At 48.7% G+C, this 27,501-nt stretch overlaps 1 protein-coding gene across 10 annotated transcripts in view; it reads left to right on the top strand.

Moving 5' to 3' along the window:
- Nucleotides 1–24,821, top strand: part of SGSM2 (small G protein signaling modulator 2) — a 36,623-nt gene extending 11,802 nt beyond the window's left edge. The window contains exons 3-24 of one of the 10 annotated variants that reach the window (XM_050981886.1): nt 4,082–4,244; nt 5,988–6,149; nt 7,257–7,324; nt 7,815–7,960; nt 8,326–8,460; nt 8,893–9,017; nt 9,308–9,375; nt 9,742–9,902; nt 10,402–10,531; nt 11,867–12,001; nt 14,580–14,730; nt 15,290–15,354; nt 15,697–15,842; nt 16,269–16,397; nt 18,897–19,079; nt 19,395–19,757; nt 20,432–20,556; nt 20,992–21,074; nt 21,546–21,655; nt 22,064–22,160; nt 22,923–23,090; nt 23,389–24,821. In XM_050981886.1, coding sequence (XP_050837843.1) covers nt 4,082–4,244; nt 5,988–6,149; nt 7,257–7,324; nt 7,815–7,960; nt 8,326–8,460; nt 8,893–9,017; nt 9,308–9,375; nt 9,742–9,902; nt 10,402–10,531; nt 11,867–12,001; nt 14,580–14,730; nt 15,290–15,354; nt 15,697–15,842; nt 16,269–16,397; nt 18,897–19,079; nt 19,395–19,757; nt 20,432–20,556; nt 20,992–21,074; nt 21,546–21,655; nt 22,064–22,160; nt 22,923–23,090; nt 23,389–23,477 — 3,002 coding nt within the window. In that variant the 3' untranslated portion in view covers nt 23,478–24,821. Of the gene's footprint in view, nt 1–4,081; nt 4,245–5,987; nt 6,150–7,256; nt 7,325–7,814; nt 7,961–8,325; nt 8,461–8,892; nt 9,018–9,307; nt 9,376–9,738; nt 9,903–10,401; nt 10,532–11,863; nt 12,002–14,579; nt 14,731–15,289; nt 15,355–15,696; nt 15,843–16,268; nt 16,398–18,896; nt 19,080–19,394; nt 19,758–20,431; nt 20,557–20,991; nt 21,075–21,545; nt 21,656–22,063; nt 22,161–22,922; nt 23,091–23,388 lie in introns of those variants that run through there. The other 9 variants (XM_050981885.1, XM_050981887.1, XM_050981884.1 and 6 more) reach the window with 9 other exon arrangements.
- The last annotated feature ends 2,680 nt before the right edge of the window (nt 24,822–27,501 follow it).

The following is a 27,501-nucleotide window of genomic DNA, read 5'->3' as shown; positions in this document are numbered from 1 at the left end:
CTCTTGTGCTTTTTAGAGAACTCTGCTAAACATTTTGCTTTGATCCTGGGTCATCAGATTGGATAATTTTCAATATTTAGAGAAACTTCAGTAATTTTGATTTACCCTTAACAGTGTTTAATGAAAACACTTCTGTTTACTGAAGGTTGCTGAGATCCTTGAAGCTTAATGATCACAGTTTTAAAGAGGAGCAGTCACCAAATTTCAGCCCCAAAGTTTCCCAGCCACTTTAGAACTGGGAATTGTCTATTTAGATACTTTAAAAAACTTATTTTCTAGGGAATTATTGAACATAGGATGCTCTGTGGCATAGCCCCACAGAAGCAGGTTGAGTGCAGGTGCACAGGCACAGGAGCAGGTTTGGATGTTCCTCTGCAGCCCTCTGCACTCAGGTGCCAGCCTCTCCCAGTGACACAGCAGGCTGGAACTGGGCAGGAAAACTGGTTTCAAACTGGGCAGGTCTGTGATGAGGATAAAGCAACAGCAGCTGGAGATCATGAGCGTCTGATGGCTTCTTTATCATCCTCCTCTTTTCACTTGTTTTTAATTTCTTCAGCCTCATGAATTCAAATCCCTGTGCACAGTTTCCATGAAAACAAGGTATTTAGCTGCACTATTTCTTCCTGTCTAAGGAAAATCTCATCTGCTAAGTACACCCCATAAATAATCCTTCCACAGGCCTTCTTTCCTCTGCTCACCACCCTTCCTGCCCCAGAACTTTCATTTCACAGTCCATTAAGTCATGTTAGAATTTTCATGGAGCCAAAAAAGGACAAAACCAAACTTGTTCACCTGACCCTGGAAGAAGTAGCTGTGGTGAAGTCATAAAAAAGTGACATTTCCTGAAGCCTGGTGGGCACTGTGATTATTTGAACTGTAAATCAATAATATATCTGCACTTAATTAAATTCAGCAGTGAATACTGCAGAGAGTGTTCCTCAAAACTGTCTGGAGTTAATGAATTTTTAGATGGCTGCTGTCAGCTGAACCATACAAGAGAATTACCTGGGCTGTGCTGATTTATTCCCAGTTCAGAGCTGCTCTTCCACTGTGTGTGATGAGTTGCTGCCTTTTTCTCTGGTCGGTGTTTGTGTGTGTTTGTGGTAGGTACAGTGGCTGTAGGCAGGCACTGGGCTGTGCAGTAGTTACTCACCTGTGTGCACACATACCTGTAGCTAACAGCACCTGTGTGTGCCTGTGTGCAGAGTTCCTGTGTGCACACACAACCACCCAGCTATGCCTTTCTGATGTCAGCAGCTTCTCCAGAAACAGCCCAGTCATGAATTTTTAGGTCTTCTTAGAGTGTCAGATTTCAAAAAGGGAAAAATGGTTTATTTTCCCAGAAATGGGTAAATAACCCCATTTCCCTGTCCCAAAGGTTCTTGTGCTATAAGCCCTGGAACAGTTTGTGTTGTCTCTTTAGGCAGCAGTCTGAGCTGTGCAGTTTATAACTCCCAGGGATCACCTGGGTTTGGTTTATCAGAAAGCACCACGGCCAAAGTCCTCCCGTGTCTTTGAAAAGGCTCTGCAGCTGGAGGTGCCTCCTCTGCCAGTTTGTTCAGGATGTGTCAGGTTTCCTCTCTGACTAAGCCTGGCCGTGGGCGATGCTGGCAGGGTGCAGTGAGTTCAGTGCCTGCCTTGGACACGGAGCCAAAGGGAAGCCCTGCAGGCTCTGCCAGAGAACTGGTCCCTCCCTGCTGTGCTCTGCCACTCTCCTGGTGGCTGGGAGGGATCCCTTGCTGCTGTCCCGTGCCACCAGGGTGGCATCCACACGGTCCCCTGGGCTGGAATGGGATGGCATCTGTATCACAAGATGTGCTGCCCTGCTTGCATGTTTTGTAGTCTAAGCTGGATAAAAGCCACGGTGTATTTGCAAGTACATTCACATCAAGTCAGATGTGAATGTATTCCAGCTGTTCTGGAATAACTCTTGTAGAAAGGAGCCTGAAGAGAAGAGTGCTGCCAACCAGTGCTGTTAGTCTGGGGTTGAAGTGCAGGAGAACGAAGTGACCTGAGGGTCACACAGGTCACACACACTGTAACCTGCCCCCCAGCCCAAGGGCTCCTTACACATAGAACTGGTCATGTGTTAATCTCTTGTCCTGTGGAAAATACATTTTGAGACAATCCAGCAGCAAATTCCAGGGCAAATGTCTTGCCCCTTGCAGATGACCCCTGTGTGTGCATTATAGGCAGCGGGGGACTGATCTTACCCAAGTTCTTGTGATGAGAAATGTCACAATGGAATAATTAAATATTGGGGCTCTAGGGACAGTCACTGGGGAAATTGCCCTCAGTGGCAGCTGCAGCATTTATTAATAATTAAAGCTGTGCCTGCTGTGCTTTTCACTAAATTTGTTTCATTAATATTTTATTGTTTTAAAGAAATAAAAAAAAGCGGTGAAGGTGGGAAGAGAGTCTGTTTCCTAAGCAACAGCAATGCACTTCTTTGCAGTTATTTTTAAAGGCAGGTTGCTTCATCTAAGATTTGGAATCAAATTGCTGCATTGCTCCAGGCATCTGGAAAGCTGCTTTTCTTTTTCTTTATTTCTAATTGAAAGACAGAGCTCAGCAGTTGCTGGGTTAAGAGCTGTTGTGATGGCTGTTAGACAGGAGCTAGACCGTGCTGTGCAGAACTTGTCCGTGCTGTCATCACTCGCTGTCCCCCGCAGCGCCGCGGGCGTTCCTGCACGGCTGCTCCTTCCCCTGGCAGGGAACCAGCCTGGTTCCACTCAGAGAGGGCATCAGTGCCATGGGTGTTCCTGCACGGCTGCTCCTTCCCCTGGCAGGGAACCAGCCTGGTTCCACTCAGAGAGGGCATCAGCGCCAGGCTCCTGCTCCTGTCAGACCACGGGCTCTGCCTCTGCCACCCGTGGGTGTCCTTTGAGCGCAGGGACATTTCTGATGGTTCAGAGGGGTCACTCAGGGATGTGCCCACATGTCCTGCTCCTCCTCCCAGGGACCAGTGCCATGCACAGGCTGCTGTGCCTGGGGTGGATGGCTTCTGAGGCAGGCTGGAAGTGCCACCAGCATGGGGAGCAGCATCAGACCTGCTGCTCACTGTCTGTGTCTGAGCCATCGCTCCTGTCCTGAGCCAACAGGAGCGTGCCAGAGCTGAGCTCAGGCACTGCCCCGTTGTGCCCTGGGGTGGGGCTCCTCAGGGTTCAGCAGGAGGTGTTTCTGTGTGACCCCAGCCTGGCCTGGGACTAGGGTTAGCTTTCAGGGCCCAAACAGTGAGGACAGGTCTATTTCAGAGGCAGGCTTTCAGGTGCTATGGGATTTGGAGCCTTCAAGTGCCATAAGGAGAGGACTCTTCAGGAAATGCTCAGCACCTGACAGTGTTGGGCATAAAGTGCAACAGAATGCTGCCTTCTCTCAAGAAGAGCTGCTGTGTCAGAGCAGATGGAGTGCCATGTGTTACTGTAACCAGTATTGAAGGTGGGAGCTACCTGTCCCCATGGGCTGCCTGCTGCCACCCCGCACAGGAGAGCCCTGAGCAGAGCTGCACTCAGAGCCCTGTGAAGGCTGCCCTGCCCTGGGCACACACGTGGCACACAGAGCTGGCTCTTTCCTCTTGCCTGTGAATGAACTGGTCTGTTCTTCATCCCTTTGTATGACTCTGTGAGTCATCTGCAGACTCACTTCAGAAGCTGATAGACAAGGAAGGCTTACTTTTTTGTTTAGATTTGTTGTGGTTGTTTTAATATGTATTTCTCATTTCCTTGCCCTGCAGCAGGTTACAGAGAGCTGGATAGATTTCTGCTGCTGTCTTGCAAGGCTGGCATAGTGCAGTGCAGTGTTTCACTGGTGGCCATCAGGGAATGTTAGTGGGGCTCTGTGTGGAACATGTAAAGTCGGGAGAAAATACTCAGAGATTCCAGTTTATTATAGACTGCCATTATCTGTACTTTACCAGGTGCTTGTAGTAGCAGATTGGACGCATGCTGACATCGTCTGATTCTGAGTTCGCGTCTGTCTGTCTGTCCCCCAGCTCTGCTCTTGAGCCACGCCTGCCCAGTGGCAGTGCTGGCCGAGGAGGAGGCAGAGGGCAGCCACCATATCGCTCTGTCCCCTTGCACAGGTGTGGTGGAGGCGTGTCTCCTGCACATGCTGAAGCGCCGCGCTGCCGGCTTCCTGCGCACCGACAAGGTGGCCGCGCTCTTCACCAAGGTGGGCAAGACCTGTGCCATAGCTGGAGACGTGTGCAGGAAGGTGCAGGAGCTGCAGCAGCAGGTGGAGAGCAGGTGAGGCTGGGTCTGGTTTTCAGCCAGTCGATGCAGGGTGTGTGTGCTGGGACACAGGCTGCCCCGTGAGTGCTCAGGGCTTGTCTCGGGGATGCACTGTGCCTTGTTAGCCCCTGCACATGTTGGTGTTTGATCAAGCTGGCAGTGAGCAGAGGGACAGACATGGGGAACTGAGGCTTTGTGTTTCATGTTGCTTCTCAGAACAGCAGAGGGGCACATTCAGCCCACACACGACAGAAGTGACTAATTACTGGTGATTTCAGAGAGGCCTCACAGTCTGGGTAGGGCGGACCAGCTTGGACTGTTGGTGGGAAGGGAGGGGGTGGAAGGAGGAACTCAAGAACAGACACACTGGAAAAGCTGTTTTGGCATGCTCCTGCCAAACCAGGAGCAAATTTCTAGGTATCATAGCAGAAACAGTTAAATTAATGGATACAAAGAGTGATGGGAAGAAGGATGGGATAGGAAAGCTGTTCAGTACAGACTGGACTTAAGCACAATGGAATCCTGGAGTCAAGGACTCGAGGTCACTGAAAGTCTTAGACTTCTTGCTGGTGGTGAGTAGCAAAGTTAAAATTTTCCATGTGGTTCTGTAGAAATCACAGTGCATGAGTGTCTTGTCCTATAAGATCAGGACAAGAACATTTTTAATTCTGTTTGTAGGCACAGCTGAGCTCTAAGAGCTCTTTGCACACTGTAGGAACTTCTGGCCTCTGATCAACTTGCTGTAAAGAAGGGTTTTGTGAGAGAGCTTCTCTTTCATTAGCGTTTATATTTCTGTGTCATTTTCTGACATTTATTTTTATTAGACTTACAATTATCAGACTTTGTTATGTAGTTTTTGACAGATATGTAGCTATTTTTGATATGTTTTTAATTTGGCCTACTGATACAGACAGAGATTTTATTAAGTTTACTTTTTTAAATGCTGGGAAGAAGGATGCTTTCTACTGAAAATTCACCATCCTCTCTCCTGGTTAAGAGCCCACACAAACACCCTTCTAACCACAAGAGAACTTTGGCTGTGTCCTCTAACAGAGAGAAGCAAATGAACTTAAATTCTGTGGTTTCTCTTGGACAAATTTTGTGTGTTTTTCAGCTATTAACAGCCACAAAATTTAAGTGCTGTAGAAAATACACCCAGAAAAGATATTATTGGGAAACACTGCAGGGGGTGGACTCGCTCTGCCGGGTGTATGAAATGAGACAGAAAGGCTGTAACAGCCTAACTGTTCCTGAGGCTGTGGCTTAAGAAAACCCCTGTTTAGAGTGCAGCTAAACACTCCCAAATTGTTCTGATGTCAGTGGTGTCACATGTCTTCCTTGCCTGTAGGGGTGCTGTCATGGCCTGCTGTAGGACTTGGGACCCTGTCAGTGCAGGGGGAATTACAGATCTCACCCAAACTGCCCCAAAGAAATGTATTAACTCTGTGTAACTGAGCAGTTTCCTGAAAGGGAACCCAAGTGCTGGCAAAGAACCTGAAGATGTCAGGGTTTCATTCCTCATTGAGGCAAAATGGAGTCTTCCTCTATTTTAAGGGGGAGGTTTTTGGAAAAGACATTGAGGGGGTTCCTGTTCCCCCCAGCCCGGGCAGTGTGTGGAGAGCCAAGGCACGTCCCCCTGTGCTTTGTAGCCACCTTTCTCCTGCAGCTGCACCGTGTTACCTGATGCAGGAGGGTGGGTTCCACTGGATGATGGAGCTGTGCAAATTCTGACTACTTTTATTTTACCACCTTTTGCAGGAAAAATCAGCCAAACGGGCAGGAACCCCTCAAAAGGCAGGGATCAACCACAAGCAAAACACCTGTCCTGACACCTCAGGCCATCAAGCACATCTGGGTTCGGACAGCCTTGATTGAGAAGGTGCTGGACAAGATTGTGCAGTACATTGTTGATAACTGCAGGTAAGGAAAGCAGCAGAAGCACAGGGCTTTGTTGGACTGATGCATTTAGGTGTCTGCAGCAAGGAATTTCATCAAAAGTCTCTGGCAAACCCCTGCGATGCAGGCTTCTGGGAAGATGAAAACCAGTTTCATTATGTATCTTGCCACTAAAAGCAAGAGAGTGGAAGAAAGGTCTTTGTGCTTCAAGCAAACTGTTGCTCTGGGATATGTAATGCCAGCTTGGATTTTATGAGCTGTGTGCAGAAGAGGCAGAGGGAGGGTTGGCCATGTCCCAGAGACAGTTAATGAAAGCATTTTAGTCCACTGCCTCAGTATCTGCAGATACATGGGTACAAGGGGTTTTAATTTCTTTTCCACATAATCCACAGGAGACACATCAGGGAAGTTTGCTCTCAGTTGTTCCATCACCTCCCTGCCTTCCCCATCCCTTCAGATGAGTTAGGATCAGGTCCCTCATTGCAGGTGTGTGGTTTTGAGAACCTGACTTGGTGAATAAAACAAACCTTTTCAAAAGGCTTGTAACCATGCATTTTTGTGTCATTACTGCTCAAATGCTCCTGTTCACATCCTTCAGCTGTTCTGTCCTGGAGGAGGAGCAGGTGCTTCAGAGTTTGAGCCCCATCTAGTGAACAGACCACAGAGAACAGTGGCATTCCAGAACTGTGGGTGTTTGGATTTTTTGGCTGTGTGGCTTTGTAAAGCAGCTTTGCCTGCTGCAATGGCAAGACTTTATGGTCACTGCAAGAGCAGTGCAGTAGTTCACAGTTCTTCACAGTGTTTCAAGATGATTCCTCACAGATGGAAGACGTGTTTAAGAATGTGTTGATTGTTTTGTCTCTGTGGAAAATGGACAAAATTGCTTGCAGAGAACTATTGTTTATTCCCATATTGCAATTCTGCCCAAAGCCCCAAATCAAATATACTGGGTAAACACAATGAGTGCAAGGCAAGCTCCTGCCTCTCCAAGCTCAGCTGGAAAATTGATGAGACTAGAATAGAATGAGCATATCAAGAGGCCCATTGTGCTAGACCTGTAGCTAAACCCAAGCTTTGAAATGGTTCATACCAACTACTGTTTTTAACTGAGCTCTGATCTTTTATTCGTAGTAAATACTATGAAAAGGAAGCTTTACTGGCAGATCCTGTTTGTGGCCCAATACTGGCTTCTCTGCTAGGTGAGTTCTTGTGAAGTTACTTTTTATGCTGAAGAAAGTAAATTGTTTCTTAAAGCATTTTGCAGTATAACAGTGTTACAACAGGTGAATTTTGTATCTTGTATGTAGTTAACTGTTTATAATAGAGTAACAGTGAAGATGTTTTGTTGCTCACAGGACCAGAAGAGACTGATCATCTGGTTTTAATAGTAGTTATTGGTTGGATTAGAAAGCAGAATGGGAATGGATTTTTACTGATTGCTTGCTGGCAGTTTGTAACTGCTAATGCTGCCGTGGCAGGGCACTGTGTCCTACAGGAATACAGCCCTGGCTAATAGGAGTGATACATTATTATATTGTCTGTATTGTGGGCTGATCCCCTGGGATCCGTGACCATTATTATTCACTTGGCTCGAGAAGGAAATCTCACCTTCAGTGCTCAGCCAGCAGGATAGCAGTGAGTGTGTCTCTGAACAGACTCAGCAGGTTCTCCCTGGGTCTCTTTCCCTAGTTGGACCGTGTGCTCTGGAGTACACCAAGCTAAAGACAGCTGACCACTACTGGACAGACCCCTCGGCCGACGAGCTGGTGCAGCGGCACCGGATCCACGGCGCGCACGGCCGCCAGGACTCGCCCTCCAAGCGCCCGGCCCTGGGAGTAGGTATTTACTCTGGGCCTGTCCCTGAGCTGGGGCACAGGCTGAGAATAAAAACAGCCCCGTGAGGGTGGGACCTGAATCTGGAACAGCCTGACTTCTGTAACAGAGCTTTATCACAGATTAGAAGTCCATTTGGGCCACAATGTCGTCTTTATCCGTACACAGAAAAGTTTGAGTTCCAGCACTAAATTCTGTGGCATTTGACAGTTGTGATCTGACCAGGCAGTTCACAAAAAGTTCTGAGGTGCCATGATGAGGGCTGAGCTGAGAGTCCAGGTGATTTCTCTGCAAAGCCCCAGGCTGCACAGGAGCTGCACTCTGAGAGTGCTGTCTGTGCCCCGCTGACCGCCCGGCCGCGTTGCAGATCCGCAAGCGCCACTCCAGCGGCAGCGCGTCGGAGGATCGCTTTGCCGCCTCGGCGCGGGAGTACGTGGAGTCCCTGCACCAGAACTCCCGGACACACCTTCTCTACGGCAAGAACAACGTCCTGGTGCAGCCGGTGAGTGCAGCAGCGGGGCTGGCACTGCTGCAGGAGGGCTGGAGCTGGGCTACAGCTCCACCTGGCAAGGGCTCGCTGTGTTCTGTTCTCAGCACAGAGCTGCCTTCTGCTTGGCTCTCCGGGGCTGGGGTAGATTTGACACGTGACAAATGCTGTCACTGCCTGACCACTGTCAGTGAGCAGTGGGCTGTAGGCAGGAACAAACATACCGGACTGTGTTTCATAAACCAGCTGACTGTGTCGTGGTTTTTCCCCTCTTGCTAGTAGCAATATTGTATTCCAGTACTTTTGCTGATGGGGTTTCCCGCAGCACTTCCTAGATACTGCAGCTATGGAACTTGCATGGCATAGAAAGACTGGAGCATATATTTCATGCAGATATTTTGTGCATTTGAGTCACCTGGCTTATCTGTTTGTTGCTTCTGTGAACAGAAAGATGACTTGGAGGCAATTCCTGGGTATCTGTCTCTTCATCAATCAGCAGATAATTTGACATTAAAATGGACTCCAAACCAGCTGATGAATGGAACCCTTGGAGATTCAGAACTGGAGAAAAGGTACTCATTGCATTCAGGAAAGATGGGAAGAACTGTGTAACCTGCTGGGGGGCTCCAGGAAAGAGGAAGGGGAGGGAAAGAGGGAAGGAGAAGTTGTACAAACCTGGTAGCAGAATATGCAGTGGGGAGAAACTAGCTTTGCTGTTTACTTGATTAATAATTTACTTTCATTGATCAAATTTAATAAGCAGTTATTAACTTCGTAGAGTTCTTTCTATCAGGTGCTTGGAACTGCAAGCATTCCTGAATATGGAAAAAACAATGTTTCCTGCATTTTCCTTCCTCTTTAGTGTTTACTGGGACTACGCATTGATTGTGCCACTGAGCCAGATCGTCTGCATCCACTGCCACCAGCAACGTAAGCATAACCCTCAAGCGTATATTCCTTTAAAATACATAAACAGGAGAGCCACTTGAATGATTGCTTTTCCTCCCTCAGTGTCAGGAACACCTCTGACTAGCTCTGGCCATGTGGGAATGAGTGTTAAAATCTCCAGTCCCAGCTGATAGAGGATGACAACTGAATGAGGCTTTCATAGTTTGCTTGTACCTTGAGTTTCTTTAGGACTAAAGGGCTGATATCATCCTTAGATCACACTGTGCCTTACAAAGGTTTATTTATCTACTTAGAGATGATCCCAAATAAAATTTACTTGGAAGGTAAGAGCAGAAAACTGAGGCTGTGATGTAACAGTGTGGACTCCCCTTGTCCTCCTTGCAGCAGAAAGCAGATGGACCTTGGTGCTGGTGAGTCAGGACGGGACGCAGAGGCCTCCGCTGCACTTCCCCCAAGGGGGGCACCTCCTCGCCTTCCTGTCCTGCCTGGAAAACGGGCTCCTGCCCCGTGGCCAGCTGGAGCCCCCGCTGTGGTCCCAGCAGGGCAAGGTACTGCTGCTTCTGCTGAGCTCTTGGGTCAGGCTGCTGTCGGTATCTCTGCCCCACAGGGTCAGGCACTGACTTCAAGCTGCTTTATGTAAGGCAGGACACAACTCCATTTAGTCCAGTCTGCTGGACTAAACGTGGCCTTTAAAAATTGTTCACACCTTCACTACCCCGTTGAGCAATGAGCTGGAATCTGCTGTTGCATCAAGAAACAAAGCCACACAAAAGAAGTGAGACTCAGATGGACTGGACAGAGCTGCTGCCAGAGGCTTGGGGTGCCCAGCTCCCATAGATTACAAGAAAAGGCTGGTTTACAGCATGCAGAAAAGTAGAATTAAGCACCCCTAAACCACCACCCGTATATGACTCCACTGTTTTCTCCCTCACCTCCTCCCAACGTTGAAAGTTTGGAGATTTAAGATGCCAAAGATCTGTAGTACTTAGTTTGTTGTACTCTGTTAGTCACTCCTAGCTGAATGTGTGGAATCATTATTTTCTCTAGGGCAAGGTGTTTCCAAAGCTTCGGAAACGGAACAGCAACAAATCAGTGGATCTGGAGGAGATGCCAGCTGAGGACACATCCACAGACTATGTCTTCAGAATTATTTATCCTGGACACAAGCATGATAACAGTAAGTGCCTCTGTTCTGCTTTGTTTGAAAAGAAACCAAATGAAAAACCAAATCAGGCATCTGAGAAAATCTTGAAGTTAAATCCTGGGAAGTACCTGCAGGTGACAAGCCACATTTTTGTAAGGAGGTAAAAAACCCCAAACCTCTGATAAATTTCACTGAGAGATAATTGTGATCAACAGGTACAACTTAGGTTTCCTTAATGCAGTGAAACTTGCTGTCTTAGTGAAATTGGAGTTAAGGTGGGGAATCTTGTATTTACTCTGTGTTTTACAGAGCAAGTTTTCAAAATACTCCCCTGGGCTTGCAAACTGAGACTGAAACAAAAAAGATTGCTTGACTAGCCAAGAGCAGTTTTGCTCCTGAAGTGAGGATATTTTTACTGGCCACAATGCTTGCTCATAATGTTGTTATTAGAAAAAAACCCCTCAACCATAAGCCTTTAAAAGTACCCCAAGAACTCCCTGGGCTAAGTTTTCCTGGCTTGGAAGCACAAACTTAACAATGGATAAAGGCCCTTCCAAGGAAACCAACTGAATTCCCAAGCACCAAACCACCTCATGTCATCAGTGAATACAAATTCCTTACATGCAAGAAGGCATTTGAGCTAGTTCTCCAACAGCACGTTCAGTTTCATTCCCCTTGGCAAAGAAGCAAGAACTTCCTGGGAAGATCAGACCCCAAAGTTTACAGGGGATTTGGAGTTCCTGCTTCACTGGGACTTAGTGCAGCTGAGCAAGCAGGAGTCTCCTCTGCAGCCTCCTGATCCTGGGCCACAGCGCTGGCTGGGCTTTGTCAGGGCTGGCACAGGTAAGTCTGGCACACACCTGCAGAGCACTTGTGCCTTGGCCTGGTGCAGGGAGGGCTGCAGAACCTGGGGGCTCGTGGGGCAGGAGCTGCAGGTCCTGTGCCAGCAGGAGCTCTGCCTGTGTGCAGGGCCACACACAGCTGGGAGTGACCTTTGCATCTGGCACAGGTTTCAGAGAAAGGGCCGCAGCACTGCTAGGGCACAGTGAAGGACAGAAGCTAGCTGGAGCCTAGAATTGCCCTGGAGCTTTGCTGAAAAGCATACTCAGCTGCTGCAGGCTGGCACTGGGGTCTTTGTCCCGTGCCGTGGTGTGCCACGTGTGCTCCCACAGCCTGTGCACACTCCAAGGCTGGCCTGAGCTTGGTGGAGCATGCTTTGTTTCTGTAGGAACCTCAGTTTTCACACCCATTTCAAGAGCTGTGCCCTCGAGCAGAGGGCAGGATTCAGGTCCGTTGTCGTTGCTGACCATGTCCTTTTGAGCTTTCCCACAGCACTGAGTTCTTTCTTTCACTATTTTCTTTGAGCAGTAACTATTAACTACCACCACTTAGCTGCCAGCCGCTCTACCTCTGTTGACGATGATGAGGAGGAGGAAGATAAGCTACACGCAATGCTATCAATGATCTGCTCTCGGAACCTCACAGCTCCTAATAGGATGAAAGGTTTTTATCCTCCTCCCCCTGTGTCCCAGAGCTCTCTTGCAGCTCCTTCCACTGATGCATACAACAGTGTTGGCATTATTACAGGGAAAGACATGGCACTCACACCATGGGGTGTGGAGATGGAGGTGACTGTGCAGAGAGGCTGGGAGTGGGCTCACAGCCTGTGGGGAGTGGGAACAGCATCTTCCCTGTCCCTTGATTGTGTGCTGCTGGGCAGCAAACCTCCTCTCCTAGGGGCTTCCTGCCCCACCATTAAGGCTGGAAACTAGAGCAGATTCTCAGGGGAGAAGGAGGGAGTGTGACAGCTCTGGGATCTCACAGATGAGGCAGCAGAGTATGCAGAGAAGGCTGTGTGGAGATGCAGTGCCTGTCTGGGGTCAGTGCTTTCATTCCACGTGCATCCATAGGCTGGGTGGGCTTCAGAGGATCAGCTGTGAGCTCCACCACCCCCCCACAAATTTGCCATCTATTTCTTCATATTATTTAAGTTGGTATTCTCAACATGTGTGTGCATTTGCATCCAGTAGTTTAGCTCTGAATTCTGAGAAGTCCATGCTTTCTTTTATAGCCTGGACTGGTGGGATTGACAGCAAGAGACAATAATTGCCCTGCATCTCTGTACAATGCCAAAGTTCTGGGTTAGACAGGGTATGAACAAGTGCTCAAGGAGAGCTTCAATTCTTCTAGGCTGCCCACACACTTATCCCAAGGGAGCAGCTCCTGGAAATTGATAAAGCCCAGCCCAAGTTAATAAAGAGTTCTTGGAAGGCATGGATGGAAAGAAGTTCCAAAAATAGTATTGCCCTTGAAAAAAGACTCTGTTTTAGGAAGTTTCAGTGTGTCCTAACTGATTGTGCCTGGGTATGGGCAAAAATGGGAAGGAAGACATTTAACTACCACATACACGTTAACCACAAGGAACACAATTTAGATTTTAGTCAGTTAATAGGACATGTGAGTTATGCCACTAGAATGGCTGTCAGGTGTCTGCTTTTGGTTATTCAATCTTGAAGGGGATGGCAGAGTTAGGGATGTGCCTGGGAATAGCCTGTCTGGGCTGCTGTCTCTCCAGCAGCCCCGTCCCATAATGACAACACTGTTGTAGCAGGTTTGCCAGCCATCTGCTTTGACATTTTGCAACATGCTCGACTTTTGCATGTAGCTGAAGTTACAGATAACACCACTACAATTCAATAAAAGATGCTGTTCACTCTAATTCTTCACTAATTCAGGTACCTTTCATCTGAATCTTTAGGTTCTGTGGGGTTCTTTCCTTGTTTCTCTAATAAACAGAATAAACAATTAGAAATTAAAAACCCAATTTTCCTGTCTACAGAGGGGAGGCAAAAACTAATGATCTAAAATGTTTATCCAGTGGTTTTTATTTGAACCCAATAAGAAGCTGCAATAAAGACTGGGTCGTTCAGCTCCTTCCTGAAGAATTAAGGTGAAGAGCATTTTTGCATCACACTTTGTTTTGTGAAATGAAACACACATGACTGCTTCCGCATGAGCCTGTGCTTTTTCTGTTAACAAATATGGGTTTACTCCACTCCTCCCTCACCTCTGCCCACTTTCTAATAGGCACTCCTAAAATGCTTTGTGCTACCTTGATTTAAAATGCATGAGATGGTTTGGAATTGCCCCTCCCCACCACTCAACAAATATCTGTTTTTAAAAGCACGGCCCAGGGGACTGGATTTTGCTTGTAAATGTTAATTTAGTGGCATACTTTATGACATACATTATTGTATTTGCCTTAATTTTAATCATGGGCGAGCTGAAAGGCCAGTTATTTATTATAAACCAAAAACCCCACGAGTTCAAATGCCAGCTGGGAAGGCTGAAGAGCTAAAGCCAAGCTCTCTGAAGGGAGCTGCTGATTTTTTGAGTTGCCTTTCTGAAACTGGTTAAAAAGGCAAATAGCTTTGGTGGAGCAGGGTTAACTCAGGAAGCTGCATTGTACAGTGCAGTTGGATCACAAGCTCCTGTAGAGAGTGTCCTTTTATAAATACAGGATGCACACTGGCAGGACTGGAACTGTCCTTCTGTGCTTAGGGTTATAGGATCTGGTTCTGAGGGGCAAAGAAGCATCTTCTGAAAGTAACTGACTCGGTTTGCCTTCATTTCCTTCATGCTCCAGCTTTCACTCTGGCTGGACCAGCAGTTTTATGGCTGATTCCAGGAACTGCAAAATGAAATTGTGAGGCCTGAATTAAATACAGTGTTGGGCTAGACTATCTCTTCTGGCCATAAATAACATTTCCATAATATTACCCAAGAACCAGTTTAGTTGTTACTGCAGCACCCTTTTCTCTATTCTCTTGAAACATGAACTGGGATGTGCATGGGCAAGAGAGGGGCAAATGGTGAAAGGGTTTGGCTTCCTGGGAAGGGACCCTGCACAGCATGCTGCAGGTCCAGAGCAGTGATTCTGGGGATGCTGCTCTCCTGTTTCTGGAACCGAGGCTCAGAGCCTGTTGAGAAGTGAAGCATGAGCCATCAGGATGCACAGAAGGAGGAAGGGGAGAGAATGGAAGAGGCTGATGTCCTTCTGTCTCGTTTGGTTTTTCCACAGACACCAGTGAGATGATAGAGATGCAAGGCTTTGGGGCAAACCTGCTGTCGTGGCAGCTGGAGCACTGCAGCCAGGGCTCCTCCTGTATCTCCTGTTCCATGGGCAGCTCTCCCTACGACATTCCCAGCTGCTGTACCTGCATCCACGACAGGTGAGCAGGCTGTGCAGAGCTTACCTGGGGACTGTGTGCATGCCACGGGTAAAAGCAGGAAGGTTTGAGTGGCTGCAGCACTCAAGGGTAACAAATTTCAACTAGTTTTCAACTAGTTTCTAATATAAAAAGATAAAGTTAGGCAGCAACAAATTTAGTTTATTAGAACTAACCTATTAAACTATGCTCAAGTCACATTTTGATAGAAAAATTTCGTCTAGTTCTTTTGTCTAGTGTAAAATACTTCAGCTCTGGGAACATTGTCTTTAACAAGTCATTCACAACTGAATGAAGGGCAACAGTTCCATTTGACACAGACCTCTACAGTGCACCTGCAGCAATTGTGGCTCTGTGTGCCAGGGGGAAATCTGTCTGGGGCCAAAACACTGCGGGGAGGAAATGCTTTAATAAGTGGAGTTTGTTATTACTGTGTCCTTTAACTAAATAAATCTTGGTGCAGAGAAAAAATTGCTGTGTGTAGGACAGAGGGATCAGCATGAAATTCTTGATGCTCTCTGTCTTCACCACCTGCTCTTACCCTGCTGGTGCCTCTCCACAGAACTCCCCTAAAGATGTTGTGTGAAAGCATGAAGAGGCAGATCATTTCCAGAGCCTTTTACGGATGTAAGTGAAGCCTCTTATCTCTGGCCCATGTGGTATCCATATGTTTATTGAAGCAACACGAGATGTTTGGCTTAGAAAGCAGTCTGACCCGAGATTCGGGGCAGCAGGGAGGGTTTCAGTGTTTGTGGCTTTGCTGCTGGCAGTGGGAGGAGCGCTGCCCAGCGCAGACAGAGTGCGGTTTTACACGCGGGGTAACGCGGATGTCGCTGGTCCGTGTCCCGTCTGGTCAGCCTTTGGCTCTGCTGCATTGCTCCTTCTCTCACGGTGCAGAGCGAGCTCGGTGCAGGCAGGGCAGTCCCTGGGGGTGCCCCTGGGCTGAGCTGCCCCTCGCTGTCCCCGCAGGGCTGGCGCACTGCCGGCACCTGTCCACGGTGCGCACGCACCTCTCGGCGCTGGTCAACCACAGCATCGTGCCCCCCGACAGACCCGCCTGCGCCGCCGCCGGCCTCACCAAGGAGCTCTGGAGCAAGTACCAGAAGGACAGGAAGGTCAGTGACAGTCCCCTCAACATCCATGCACGGGCTCCTCACGCTGCTGTGCTGGGCAGGACATCACCTGCAGTGGGCCCCAGGAAATACTGAAGGTGTTTGACCACAGGGTCACTTCTCAGCTTGTGAGAGAGAGTCGGTTCCCACAGTCTCTTCTCTCCTTTGCTTCTCTGATGATGGCAAAGATATAAATTATTATCAAAGCAACTCATCTGTTCAAATCTAGATTATTTTTATGGAAGGCATGACGCCTATATTGGGCTGGATTTCAGCTCAGGTCCTAAAGGCTTGAATCAAGCTGCAGAATTTATTTAGTGTCCTGCATGTATTTCGCCGTCTCTGTACTCAGTGTGACGTATCTCTGAGTGTACCTCAGTTAAATTCTGATGTATTGCCTTCAACACCTCCTTCTCCTGACCACTGCAGAACTACAAGGAACTGGAATTACTAAGAAGAGTCTACTATGGTGGGGTCCAGCACGAGATTCGGAAGGAAGTGTGGCCATTCTTGTTAGGTCACTACAAATTTGGCATGGCCAAGAAGGAGATGGACCAGGTAAGCCATAGCTTCCGTGGAATCTGAGTTACATTTGCAGAGTAGGTTTTGTTTTCTGAAGAGCAACCACTGGTCTTTATTACTGTGTGATACTCCCAAGGGAGAAACACTACTGAAAACATTAGTAGCACATGCTAGCAGAGGGGTTTTGATACCATGTTTTAATGTCTGAATGTCACTAAATGAGAGTTCTCTCTTTCTTGAAGTCAGGGAACCTGCTTTCAGCTCTGTCTGTGGCATGCTTCCTGTGTCCACAAATTTGTCACTTATACAATGGGGAGACATGGACATTTGGATGGGAATTCTACTCACCCCTCTTTTATATGGTATTAGCTGAATTATTCTTCAGATTGCTCCTTGAAATAACTGCCTTTTCTCCATGGTGCTGCATCTGCATGCATGGACTTCTTCTGGAGCTGGGAACAGCCCAGATGGACCCTCTGGAGTTACTGTGTGCTGGTAAAACATTGCTTTTCTGTGACATCACCCAAAGATTGGCTGAACTGGATGGAACAGTAATGAGGTTTGGCCTCATATAATTAACACATTAATCTGCTTTTCAGTTAGTGCTATTACCAGGGAGGTAGCACTCTTGCAGTCGCTGATTCTGTTCTGGATTAAATTGATAAGAAGGGGTTTATATATCAAAACATTTGGCATTTGCTAACTCCCAATTACGTTACATGCCAAGGGGTAATTTATATCCCTGTGAGCACCTGCAGAGCAGAAGGACAGCCTGACCTCGAGCCTTGCCATGGGCAAATCAGTGTCTTGAAATGGGGCACTAAACCAACATTGCTGTGGCAATTTGAGTTGTTTTACTCAAAATAATCTTTAAAGGCCAGTTCTGAACACAGATGGAGAAACAGAGCCCTTCACTGTTCAAACTGGGTCACAGTCCAGACTGTCCCCCCTGAATCCAGTCATCTTAGTAGATGTTTATTATAGATTTTCTGGCTGTAGTGTGTACATCAGGAATGTTCTACTGAGCACTGCTCCATTCTTTTTTTTAATCTCAGATTTTCAAGAAAGGCAAGGATATTGGAGGTTTCTTGCATAGACTGCATTTTGCTGTCTCTGATCTCCACAAGTAGATGAACTATCAGATTTATGATCCATGTGTAGAAATAAAAGGTATGTCTGGAAATGAACAAAAGGACCCAGATGCTTAGTTTTGAGTGGGAGATGTGAAGCCATCTCTCATGGATGCTAGCCCCTTCTCCAAAGGGCACATGCATTTGTACAGCTAGAACATAGATGATCTGGCAAGAAGAGATAAATACTGGAGTCTGTATGATAGGAATTACAGTAAATTCATACAGAGATGTTACAATACAGAAAAGATCTCATCTGCAGAACACAGGCTCCTACAGAAGATTTTTCTCCCTGAGTTTGTACCCTGCTCACCCAGGGGTACTCCAAACTTACCTGGAATTGTAAGGAGCTACTCAACACCAGTAGTAAACACGAGTAATAGCTGACTCCTCAAAGAAATGGGTTGTTGGAGACCTAGTTTACACTGAATGTAGGAGTCTGTTAAATGAGAGACATGAAAACATTCATAACACCTGCACGTACAGAAAACTCATTGTGTCCTTAACTGAAGTCATTGCAGGTGATTTATCATCTTTGTCTTCTGATGGTATTTTTGCACTCCAGATGTAGCTGTCCTCCAGCCCTCCACTAACTGTTGTATTTTATGATTTATGACTCGACAGCTACCTCAAGTGACAAACAGCCTGCAGCTCTCAGCAGGAAGGCTCGGGCAGCAGCTCAGCCAGCCGAGCACGGAGCCTGGAGCCAGCTCACAATTGTGCTTTCTCTTCAGCTCTTGACAAGTGACAGAGTAGTAAAATTGCTACATATCCCTTAATAGCTCAAGGGGGTTTCTGTGGCTGCCTTTCAAAAGAGAAAGCCAGCAGTGACAAAGATCTGGTTTATTCCTTTGGTGCCCAGTGCGGATAGATTTGGCCACGCACAGTGCAATGTGGGAGCTGGCATCCCAGAGTTTCTCCTGGGATCTGACTCTGTACAGGCTGGTGTCTATGAACCTGTGACCTGGAATTCTTCACAAGGGCTACATCAGAGGTGGTCCAGAGGAGTTGGAAGGAGGTGTGATGGAATTAGGGATGATGCAGGTAGAGGCAGCGCTTTCTCTGTAGATTGCATCTGACTTCTGTGGGAGCTTTCACATGAGCTCTTTTTTTCTGTCCTGGGTCACTGTCACAGTGGCACAGTGCTGCTGATAGGGTATACAGCTGCTTATATAGATCCTTTCTGGTGCCTACAGTGTTATCAATGCCCTGCATTTAATACCCAACACCTGACTGCTCCTCTCCAGTCACAGGGATGCGCTGCTGCAGCCAGAGGGCCTCGGCACCCTTTGGGCTTTCAGTCTGAGACCCTGCACCTGCCTCAGACCTCTCCCTCCTGTTTCCTCGCCGTGTCAGTGCCTTCTGGCAAGGAGGGCAGTGTCTCAGGACGTGTCTGTGTCTGCAGGTGGACGCAGACATTGCTCTGAGGTACCAGAAGGTGATGGCTGAGTGGAAGGCCTGCGAGGTCATAGTGAAGCAGCGAGAGAAGGAGTCACACTCAGCCACGCTGGCCAAGTTTTCATCGGGCAGCAGCATTGACAGCCACGTCCAGCGGCTCATCCACAGGGACTCCACCATCAGCAATGATGTAGGTACTCCCTGCCCACTCACCCTCCGGGGTGGGCAGTGCTCAGCATTTGCAGAGGGGCAGCCCCAGGAGGCAGAGATGGAGGTTAGCACAGCTCCTGAACCCTGGGCAGAGATTGGAGCTGTGGTGTCTCCATGTTAGTCCACAGCTGTTCTTAAGCAGGGCATGCCGAAGGGGCTCTAAGGCTCATCTAGGAAGGCAGATCCCCTCCCAGCAGAGGAAGAGCTCTCCAGACCTCCTCCTTGTAGCTCCTTTAGTCAGACCCAGCACGGAGCAGACGCTGGCTGCTGCTGCAGTGTGTGTTTGGTTCTGCAGGTGTTTGTATCTGTGGATGACACGGACTCGGTGGAGCAGGACCCCAAGGGGCAGGAGGACCCCGCGCTGACGGCGCCGGCCCCCGCGGCCGCCGAGTTCGACTCGCCCGACTCGGGGCTGCCCTCCTCCAGGAACTACTCGGTGGCCTCGGGCATCCTGTCCAGCATTGACGACGGGCAGAGCGGCTCCTTCGAGGACGGGGCCGAGGAGGAAGGCAGCGCTGAGGGGGGAAGGAGTGGGCAGAGAGCCCAGCCGGGGCTGCTGCAGCCGCAGGACTCCGTCCCCGAGGAGCAGCTGGGCTCCCAGCTGGGCTCCCAGGATTACCTGCTGGATGTCGCCTCGGTCTGCGCTGCGTCCTACACAGTAGGTCACAACTGAAGCACCATCATCTCTCTGCACAGCACTGCTTTTTTAGCAAACATTGGTACTTTTCCAGATAGGATTTAATGAGAGAGAGTCCCAGACTAGAACCACAGCTGGTGGGATGATAACTGAGGATTCTTCCATCCAAATCTTTTCATCTTCATTTTGAGCTAGAGTAGAAATAAGGCTGAAAGAAAAATTTGGGTGTTTTTTTAAAGTAGGAGGGCAAGACAATCAGTGTGGCACATTTCTAGCAGTTAGAACTTTCAAGTGCCTGGGGGTGTGGACAATATACTGCTTGTAAGATTCTAATAATATTTAAATCAAGCTAAAACCTCCATCTAGTCAAACTGAATCACAACCTAAATCTAGATTCAAGATGCCACCACCTCTGTTACTCTTGCTGTCACCCAGCAGCATAGTTTTTGCTTCACTCTGCTGAAATTATTTAGCTGGAAATAGCCATTTGGAAATAAGACAGGTTTGGCACATTTCCCAGTGAAAACAAATGTGTTTTACCTGGCATTTTTGGCAGTAATTGAGTATTTCGATGCCCTCATCTCCTCAGAGTATAATTGTACTGTTTCTGGTGTGGGGATTCTCAGAGCAAATTTGCACAGAGTCCTGGGAATGCTGTAAACTTGGCAGATCTAACTAAAACTTCTTTGTTCTAGATAGAGTTATTGGACACTGTTGCCTTAAATTTGCACAGAATTGATAAAGATGTCCAGAGATGTGACCGGAATTACTGGTATTTTACTGCTGAGAACCTGGAGAAGCTCCGAAATGTCATGTGCAGGTAATGAGCTTGTAAACCCAACTCCTTTCACACTTCTGTCACAGTCCATAAGCTAATCTATAAACTATAAAAATATGCAAATAACAGTCAATAAGAATTCTCACTAATGACTTTAAAACACCTTGCCAGGAGGAGGAACAGACTCCAGGATGGAGCATGGGTCCAAGTTTGGAATGCAGGTTTGAGAGGATTTCTCGAGTGACAGACCCTATTTTAGAGAACTGTTCTCTGAATGTACTCTGAGGTTTGGGTTTCTCCTGATCAGGATGATACTCCATGCTCAGAGGGCCACTTTATCCAGGCAGCAAACAGTGAAGGGCTGTGAAATACTCTGGGAAGTGTCAGAAGGTTCTGAGACTCACACCTTCAGCAGCTGCTTAGGATTTGATCACATATGGAATCAGCCTTCAATACAAGGATTTCTTCTTTCCACAGCTATGTCTGGGAGCACCTAGAAGTTGGTTATGTCCAAGGCATGTGTGACCTCCTGGCTCCTTTGATGGTTATTCTTGACAATGGTAGGAAGGGTTTTCCTTTGGGACATGCTGGTATCCTTAGTGAGGTCTTTCCTTAGAAATGCTGTTTCAGAGGGAGTTGTCTGCATTAACCAGGGCTGGGTCACCAGCAAAATCAAACCTACAGCTCCTGATTTGTATTTTCTCCACCTGTGGCTGTTGAAATGGCTAACATTAGTGTCTTGGGGCTGCCCTGTCACTCACTGACTTCCAGATTAAATTTTACCCAAGTTAGTAAAATTACTGTGTTCTGGGAGTTGCTGATGCTGAAAAGACAACTGCAGGCTGGATTCTTTGAAACATAACTAGTAAAAATGGTCCAGAGTCAGGAACCAACCTCTCTTTCCTCTAAATCCTGGGATTCAGAGAACAGCAAAGGGGAAGACCCTGTTTTTCCCAAGCCCTGCAGTGCTATTATTTTGGTTCAAGAAGTCCCACAGTTGCCAGCACTGAGTGTCTGCCTTGTCCCTGCAGATCAGCTGGCTTACAGCTGCTTCAGCCACCTGATGAAGAGGATGAGCCAGAACTTCCCCAACGGAGGTGCTATGGACACACACTTTGCCAACATGCGGTCCCTCATCCAGGTGAGTCTGGTCCAAGGGGACCTGAAGGAAGACAAGGCTGTGCCAGAGGCTCAGCACTCACCTCATGCCACAGTGAAGGGTAAGAGCTCCAAGGAGTGGGGAAGGAGGAGCTGTGAGTGGATTTGTAGAATTACAGCCAGAGAGGAGGGGTGGAGATGGAGATAGACATTTGCCACTTGTTGGAAAACAGTAGGATCTTCACCTTGTTCCTTGGCCCTTTAAAGTCATGGTGAAGATCAACTGTGCCTCCTGAGCTCAGCACTGAGTCAGGGCACCCAGGTCACAGCACTGGCACACACAGCAAAGGGCTGTTCCTGGGCTCAGCAGCTGCTCTGGCTAGGGATGAGGAGCAGAGAGGGATTCCAGCACCTCTGACCACATCCTGACAGCTCATGTTTTTCATTCTAGATTCTGGACTCAGAACTTTTTGAATTGATGCACCAGAATGGAGATTACACTCATTTTTACTTCTGCTATCGCTGGTTCCTGCTTGACTTTAAAAGAGGTAATAATGTTCTGTGCCTGTAGTTTAGGGTTGTGTAGAGCTGTAGCAGCTCTGTGTTTTGGTGTGAGTGTCTGTCAGGACGGAGAGTGGCAGCTGGGATCACTGGAGAGTTTGTAGCCAGGAAAGGTAATGCAGCTCTGAGATGAAACAGCACTGGAACAAGTCCAGGCTGAGAGGGGATGTGACTGAAGCCAAGTTCCTGCCCAGTGCAAATGGCTGTTTGCTCAAGAAGGTGATCCCACTCGTCTGTGAGCTTTGATGCCTCCTGTCTCGTCCTTGTGGAAACAAGGAGCAGCTCAGCAATAGCTCAGGAGCTGCTGTGCTGGGAGTGAGGGGCCTTGCAGGGTGTGGGAGCAGCCCTGATCCCAGGATCCTTGCACAAGCACACTCCACAGAGTGTTGGTGCTGACAGGCCCTCTGCAAAGCCAAGAGACACCTGGACACCTGTTCAGACCTGCAGCCTGTCCTGGAGCCCTGCAGAACAGCTGGGCCTCCTGTGCTGCTCTCACATGGTCCCCGTGGGTCAGGTTCCTTCCTGGGCTTGGCTCTGCACCACCCCACCTCCAGGTGTGGTAATTGCTCTTTAAGCCAGTTCTGTGCCTTACGTGCACAATTGACAGGAGCTGAGGGAGAGGGGGAGAGGAAAAGGAGGAGTCTCCAGGGTCTGTTCATGTCTGAGTAAGGCCTGTAGACATTGGTGAGAGAGGAGGGACATGGTCAGTTGAATAATCAGATGCTCTTGTAATGTTTATTCCCATTCAGAATTGTTGTACGAGGATGTATTTACAGTGTGGGAAGTTATTTGGGCAGCAAAGCACATCTCTTCAGAACATTTTGTCCTTTTCATTGCCTTAGCACTTGTGGAAGTTTATCGAGAGATTATCCGTGATAACAACATGGACTTCACTGATATCATCAAGTTTTTTAATGGTAAGAGCTATTTTGATACAAAGTAATGAGACTTTGCCCCTTCTCCCTTCCTGAGACTGTCTGGTGCAGTTCTTGTGACAAACCCATGATCATTTTAAGCTCTGAGTCTCAATGCCAGGTCCTGCAGCACAAGGGATTCATCCACTTCTTCTGTCCTTAATTCTCCAAAACCAACCCCCTGGAATGTTCCGGGATTGCTGCTTGTTACAGTAAATAATTACTGCTAATGCTACATGAGTATCAGTGCCAGGGCAGGAAGGTGGTGCTGAGAGTTAAGGTGTTTGTCTGTGTCTCTTAGAAATGGCTGAGCACCACGATGCTGCAGAGATCCTGAGGATAGCCAGAGACCTTGTCTACAAAGTGCAGACCCTGATTGAGAACAAGTGACCACGGACAGGCTGTGCCTGGGGCCTCGCTGTGAGCCACTGGATGGAGCATTCCTTGCACTGCAATTCCAAATGGTGTTTTAATTGCATCTTCCATGTAATGTAATAAATAGTGAGGAGACAGTAACAGACTTTTAAATCCCGAACTTTCCCTTCACCAGATGAGGTTGGTGTTTGATAGTCCTTGTTACACTGACTTTGTATTTCTAGACAAAATCTTTTTGCATTCTCTATTTCCCTCTCTAGAAGACATCTGCCTACATCTTTGTGATGTTGAAAGGGGGGATTTGACAAACTGCAACATTTCTATTTTGACTTACTGCACCTGTAAAGCCTGGATGCACCTTGTGTGCTCTGCCAGAAGCTGCCGTGGAGGCAAGGCTGAGCCCGCTGCTGGAGGCACTGGACTGGGTCCTTGGAGGAGCACGGTCCTGGCCTCGCTGTCTTTGCCTTGAACATGGAAGAGAATGTGTCTGAGCTCATGCTGCTGAAACATTCGGGTTTGTATTTAGCAGTGATTAAAGCTGATAAGGTTTCTGGCTGGGAGAATGGCCTTAACCTAAATGCCACAGTTCATGGGAGCAGTGATGAGCTCAAACACCAGTTTGGCCTTGGCTGACTGGCTCTCACTGCTCCCTCTTCATGGCCCACACAGACCCGCCTTGGTTTTGCTTTACAAACTGACCCTGTGGCCACTCCCTGTGCTGCTCAGGTGAGCAGGTTCAGCCCACAGACAGGACCCTGCTCAGGTGGCAGCTCCTGTCCCTGGGCTCTGCAGGGCCATGGATTCCCATCCCATGGGAGCAGATGGCAGTGCCCAGCCTCCCCCAGTGCACACTCCTCCTCCTCCCTGCCCTGCAGAGCTGTCAGGGGTCCCGCAGACACAGACCAGGCTCTGGTCTCACCAGCCCCTGCCAGGTGAAGGAGCTGGAATTCCTGGGGGGCTCTGAGCTGCTGCTGCAGCCCCTGCTCGGCTGTGGAGCCCTCGGTGTGCCCCAGCCCCCCTGCCCAGCCCTGTGTGTCTCTCTGTTCACTTGAAAACTGGAAAAGTATTTTTTAAAAGAATGAGAAGAGTGAGTAAAACCTCCAACTCCCAGAGCCCAGGGAGTGATGGATGTACAGATAATACTGCACTATTTTCCTTTGGTATGTTGGGAATGTTCTGTACAGCTGTTTCACACAAACCCAATCTGTGAACTTTGCTGTATTTGTTAGAACATTCTGTCTGATTGGATTTTATCAATGTTGTGTATTATTTATTTTTGTTGAGAGCAGACTATTCTCTTTATTGCTCAATTATTTATGTTTAAATGTAACTTATGAATAAATACTTATCATCGAGGCATCCCATGGAGCTCTTTGGGAGCGATTTCTCTCCCCCCGAGGTGATTCCAGCCACAGAACAGGGATGAGGCTGTCTGGGAGGATAGGGTGAGATGTAATTAACGTTTCTCTGATGAGCTGCATGGGCTGTAGTGCTAAAGGCAATAAATAGGTCACCATTAAGTAGACTCCCAAGGTCCCTTAAATTGCTTTAAGGGCAGTTTTCATGTACCCATGGCTGAGCCTGAGCCAGCCCAGCCCAGCCCAGGAACAGAAATAGGCTTATCACAAGTGTTAAAGAGTTTCATCCTGAAATTTTAGGTCTGATTGTGCTGCAGCTGCACTGAATCTAGCTGAGCTGCTGGACTTCCAGGAGAGATCCTCCTCCATCACTCCCAGTCCTTGTTCAAACCCCTTAAACCCCTCTGGCTACGTCTCCTCTGCAGCAGGGATGGTCCCTCCTCAGTCTCACCTGTCTGCTTGGCTGCTACTGGCAGTTTTTGCAGCAGTGTTCCAGGTTTTTAGGCTAAACAGGTCTGCCTGGAGATGAGTCCCTGGGGAGTTATGGAACATTTCCCCATTCCACCATAAAAAGGCCCAACAAAGGCCTCTGTGTGCTGGGGTGGGTGCAGCTCTCCCTCAGCCACTGCTTGTCCAGCTGCTAATCAGGTATTTATCCCTGTCAACAAGGATCAGCCCTTTATGAAATGCATCCAAGGACATGTTGGCCTAAATAAACTTCCAGTGTCCTTGTGTCCTCTGCGTTCACCTGTCTACATGGTGGCACTGGGGTGGGCAGGGCACCTGAGCACCACAACTGGGGTTACAGCTGGCTCATGTCCCTCTGTCCTTCCTACATGTCTCCACCATTTCATTTGCACAGTCAATATTTTTTAATGCAGTTATTTAGATGTGTGGTGCTCCCCCCCAGCCCCTCTGCCTGAGCCCACCCCGGGGTCCAGCCCTGACCTGCTGCCCCAACACCACCCTGGGGTTTGACTTGCCCAGTGCTGGATGACCATCCACGTCTGTCACATCCACTGCTGGGGACAAGGGAGCGGGAGAACCTGGGGCTCCAACCTCAGCACCTGCAGGAGAGAGAGAGTTCCAGGTGAGGCAGGTCTGGCCAGGCTGCTCAGCCCATCCCTGCTGGCCCTGGGCACAGGAAGGACACCCCAGTGGGGCTGCCCAGGAGGGCTGGCACAGTCCCAGCAGGAGGGTCCTGGGCACGAGGCTGCTCTGCTGGGCCTCGATGGGGCTGGTGGGACCCCTGTGCCCTGCAGCAGGGCTGGGATGGGCTCCTCAGCTGAGAGGGGCACAGGACAGGGCACCGCTTCCCGAGTTCTCACAGACTGCTGAAGCTGCAAAGGCTTTGCTTTCCCCTGCAGAGCACTGCTGGATCCAGACACACACACAGCCCCTGGGAAGCTCTGCCTGGTCTGGGTGAGCTCCAGCCCCGCGGATCCGGAGGGAGGGAAGGCATTGCTCTTGAACTGGGAAATCACAAACAAAGTGAGGGATCTGCATGCAAAGCATAGGGAAGCAAATGTAGAAACCTGTTTCCGATTTCAGTGCATGTTTATTTCAGTTTTATATTTATTTCAGGCAAGTGCTTATTACATGGATATCATTCATGTTGGATACCTAAATTCTGGAGCATGAAGAGCCAGTATTGTACAGCTGAATAGTAAAAATACAATATGTACAAAATTAGTTGCTTTTTCACATAGCAGATGTATCCAAACACATAAAAATCTTTACAGTCTAGTTTGTCAGTATTCAGTATTTCAGTAAATTGGTAACACAGTGACACGTCCTCACTGTAAACACAGACTGCACCTGCCCAGGTGAGCACGACACGGGGGCTCTGTGAGGTGCAGGGGAGGGACGGGGGCTCCCAGTCAGCAGCTCCAGTGACACATTACTAACGCGGGGAGCACAGCGAGATAAAATAAATAAATAAATGCTTTAGGCAGGGGGGAGGTCACATGCAGTGACAGAGCAGGGGGTCCCTGCTCCCACCACGACTCCTCACCCAGTGATGCCCAGGCTGGGGCCTGGCCAGAAGCCAATGAATCGCTGGGTGGTTGCAGTCAGACACTGAGCTCTTGCTCTGCCAAGCCCCAGCACCCTTCTGGCTCGGGCTGTTAAGGCGTATCCATAAGGCATTCGCTCGGGGCTCTGGCACGGGCAGCTCCGCAGCCAGCGCGGGGCTGTGCCTGCCACAGCAGCACAACCTGGGGAGGACCTGCCTGCCTGCCTGCCAGGGAAAGCCTCAGAACAGACACGGGCTGGGAGGTTGGGGCTTTTCCCTGGTGGTGACTTGGGCAGCAGCTCCCTCACACTCAAATTCCTATTCACAGCACAGGGAATGGCTGAACCCATGGGCCTCATCCAGAGCTAGAGCAGAACCAGCCCTGCCGTCCTGATGAGGAGCACCATGACATCCCACGGCCCATTCCCACCAAATCCCAGCCGAGAACAGCCCTGTCCCCGCCCTGACAGAGCAGGGACAGAGGCGAGTGGGGCCTCCCTTCACTGATCAGCAGCCTCAGGCAAGGAGTGAGCCAGGCTGGGAACAGCCAAACACAACCTCTGCCAAGCCTGCACCATCCAGCGCTGGGCTTGGGCTGGTATTTTAATAGTTCAAGTTTGGATTATCAAATTCTGTATAACAGGGACAAAAAGAAGCCATGATTGAT

Source organism: Serinus canaria, chromosome 19 (assembly GCF_022539315.1).
Source record: "Serinus canaria isolate serCan28SL12 chromosome 19, serCan2020, whole genome shotgun sequence".
In the NCBI taxonomy this organism is placed as follows: Eukaryota; Metazoa; Chordata; class Aves; order Passeriformes; family Fringillidae; genus Serinus; species Serinus canaria.
Note: the sequence above shows the minus strand (reverse complement) of the source record. Positions and strands in the feature narration are given on the sequence as shown.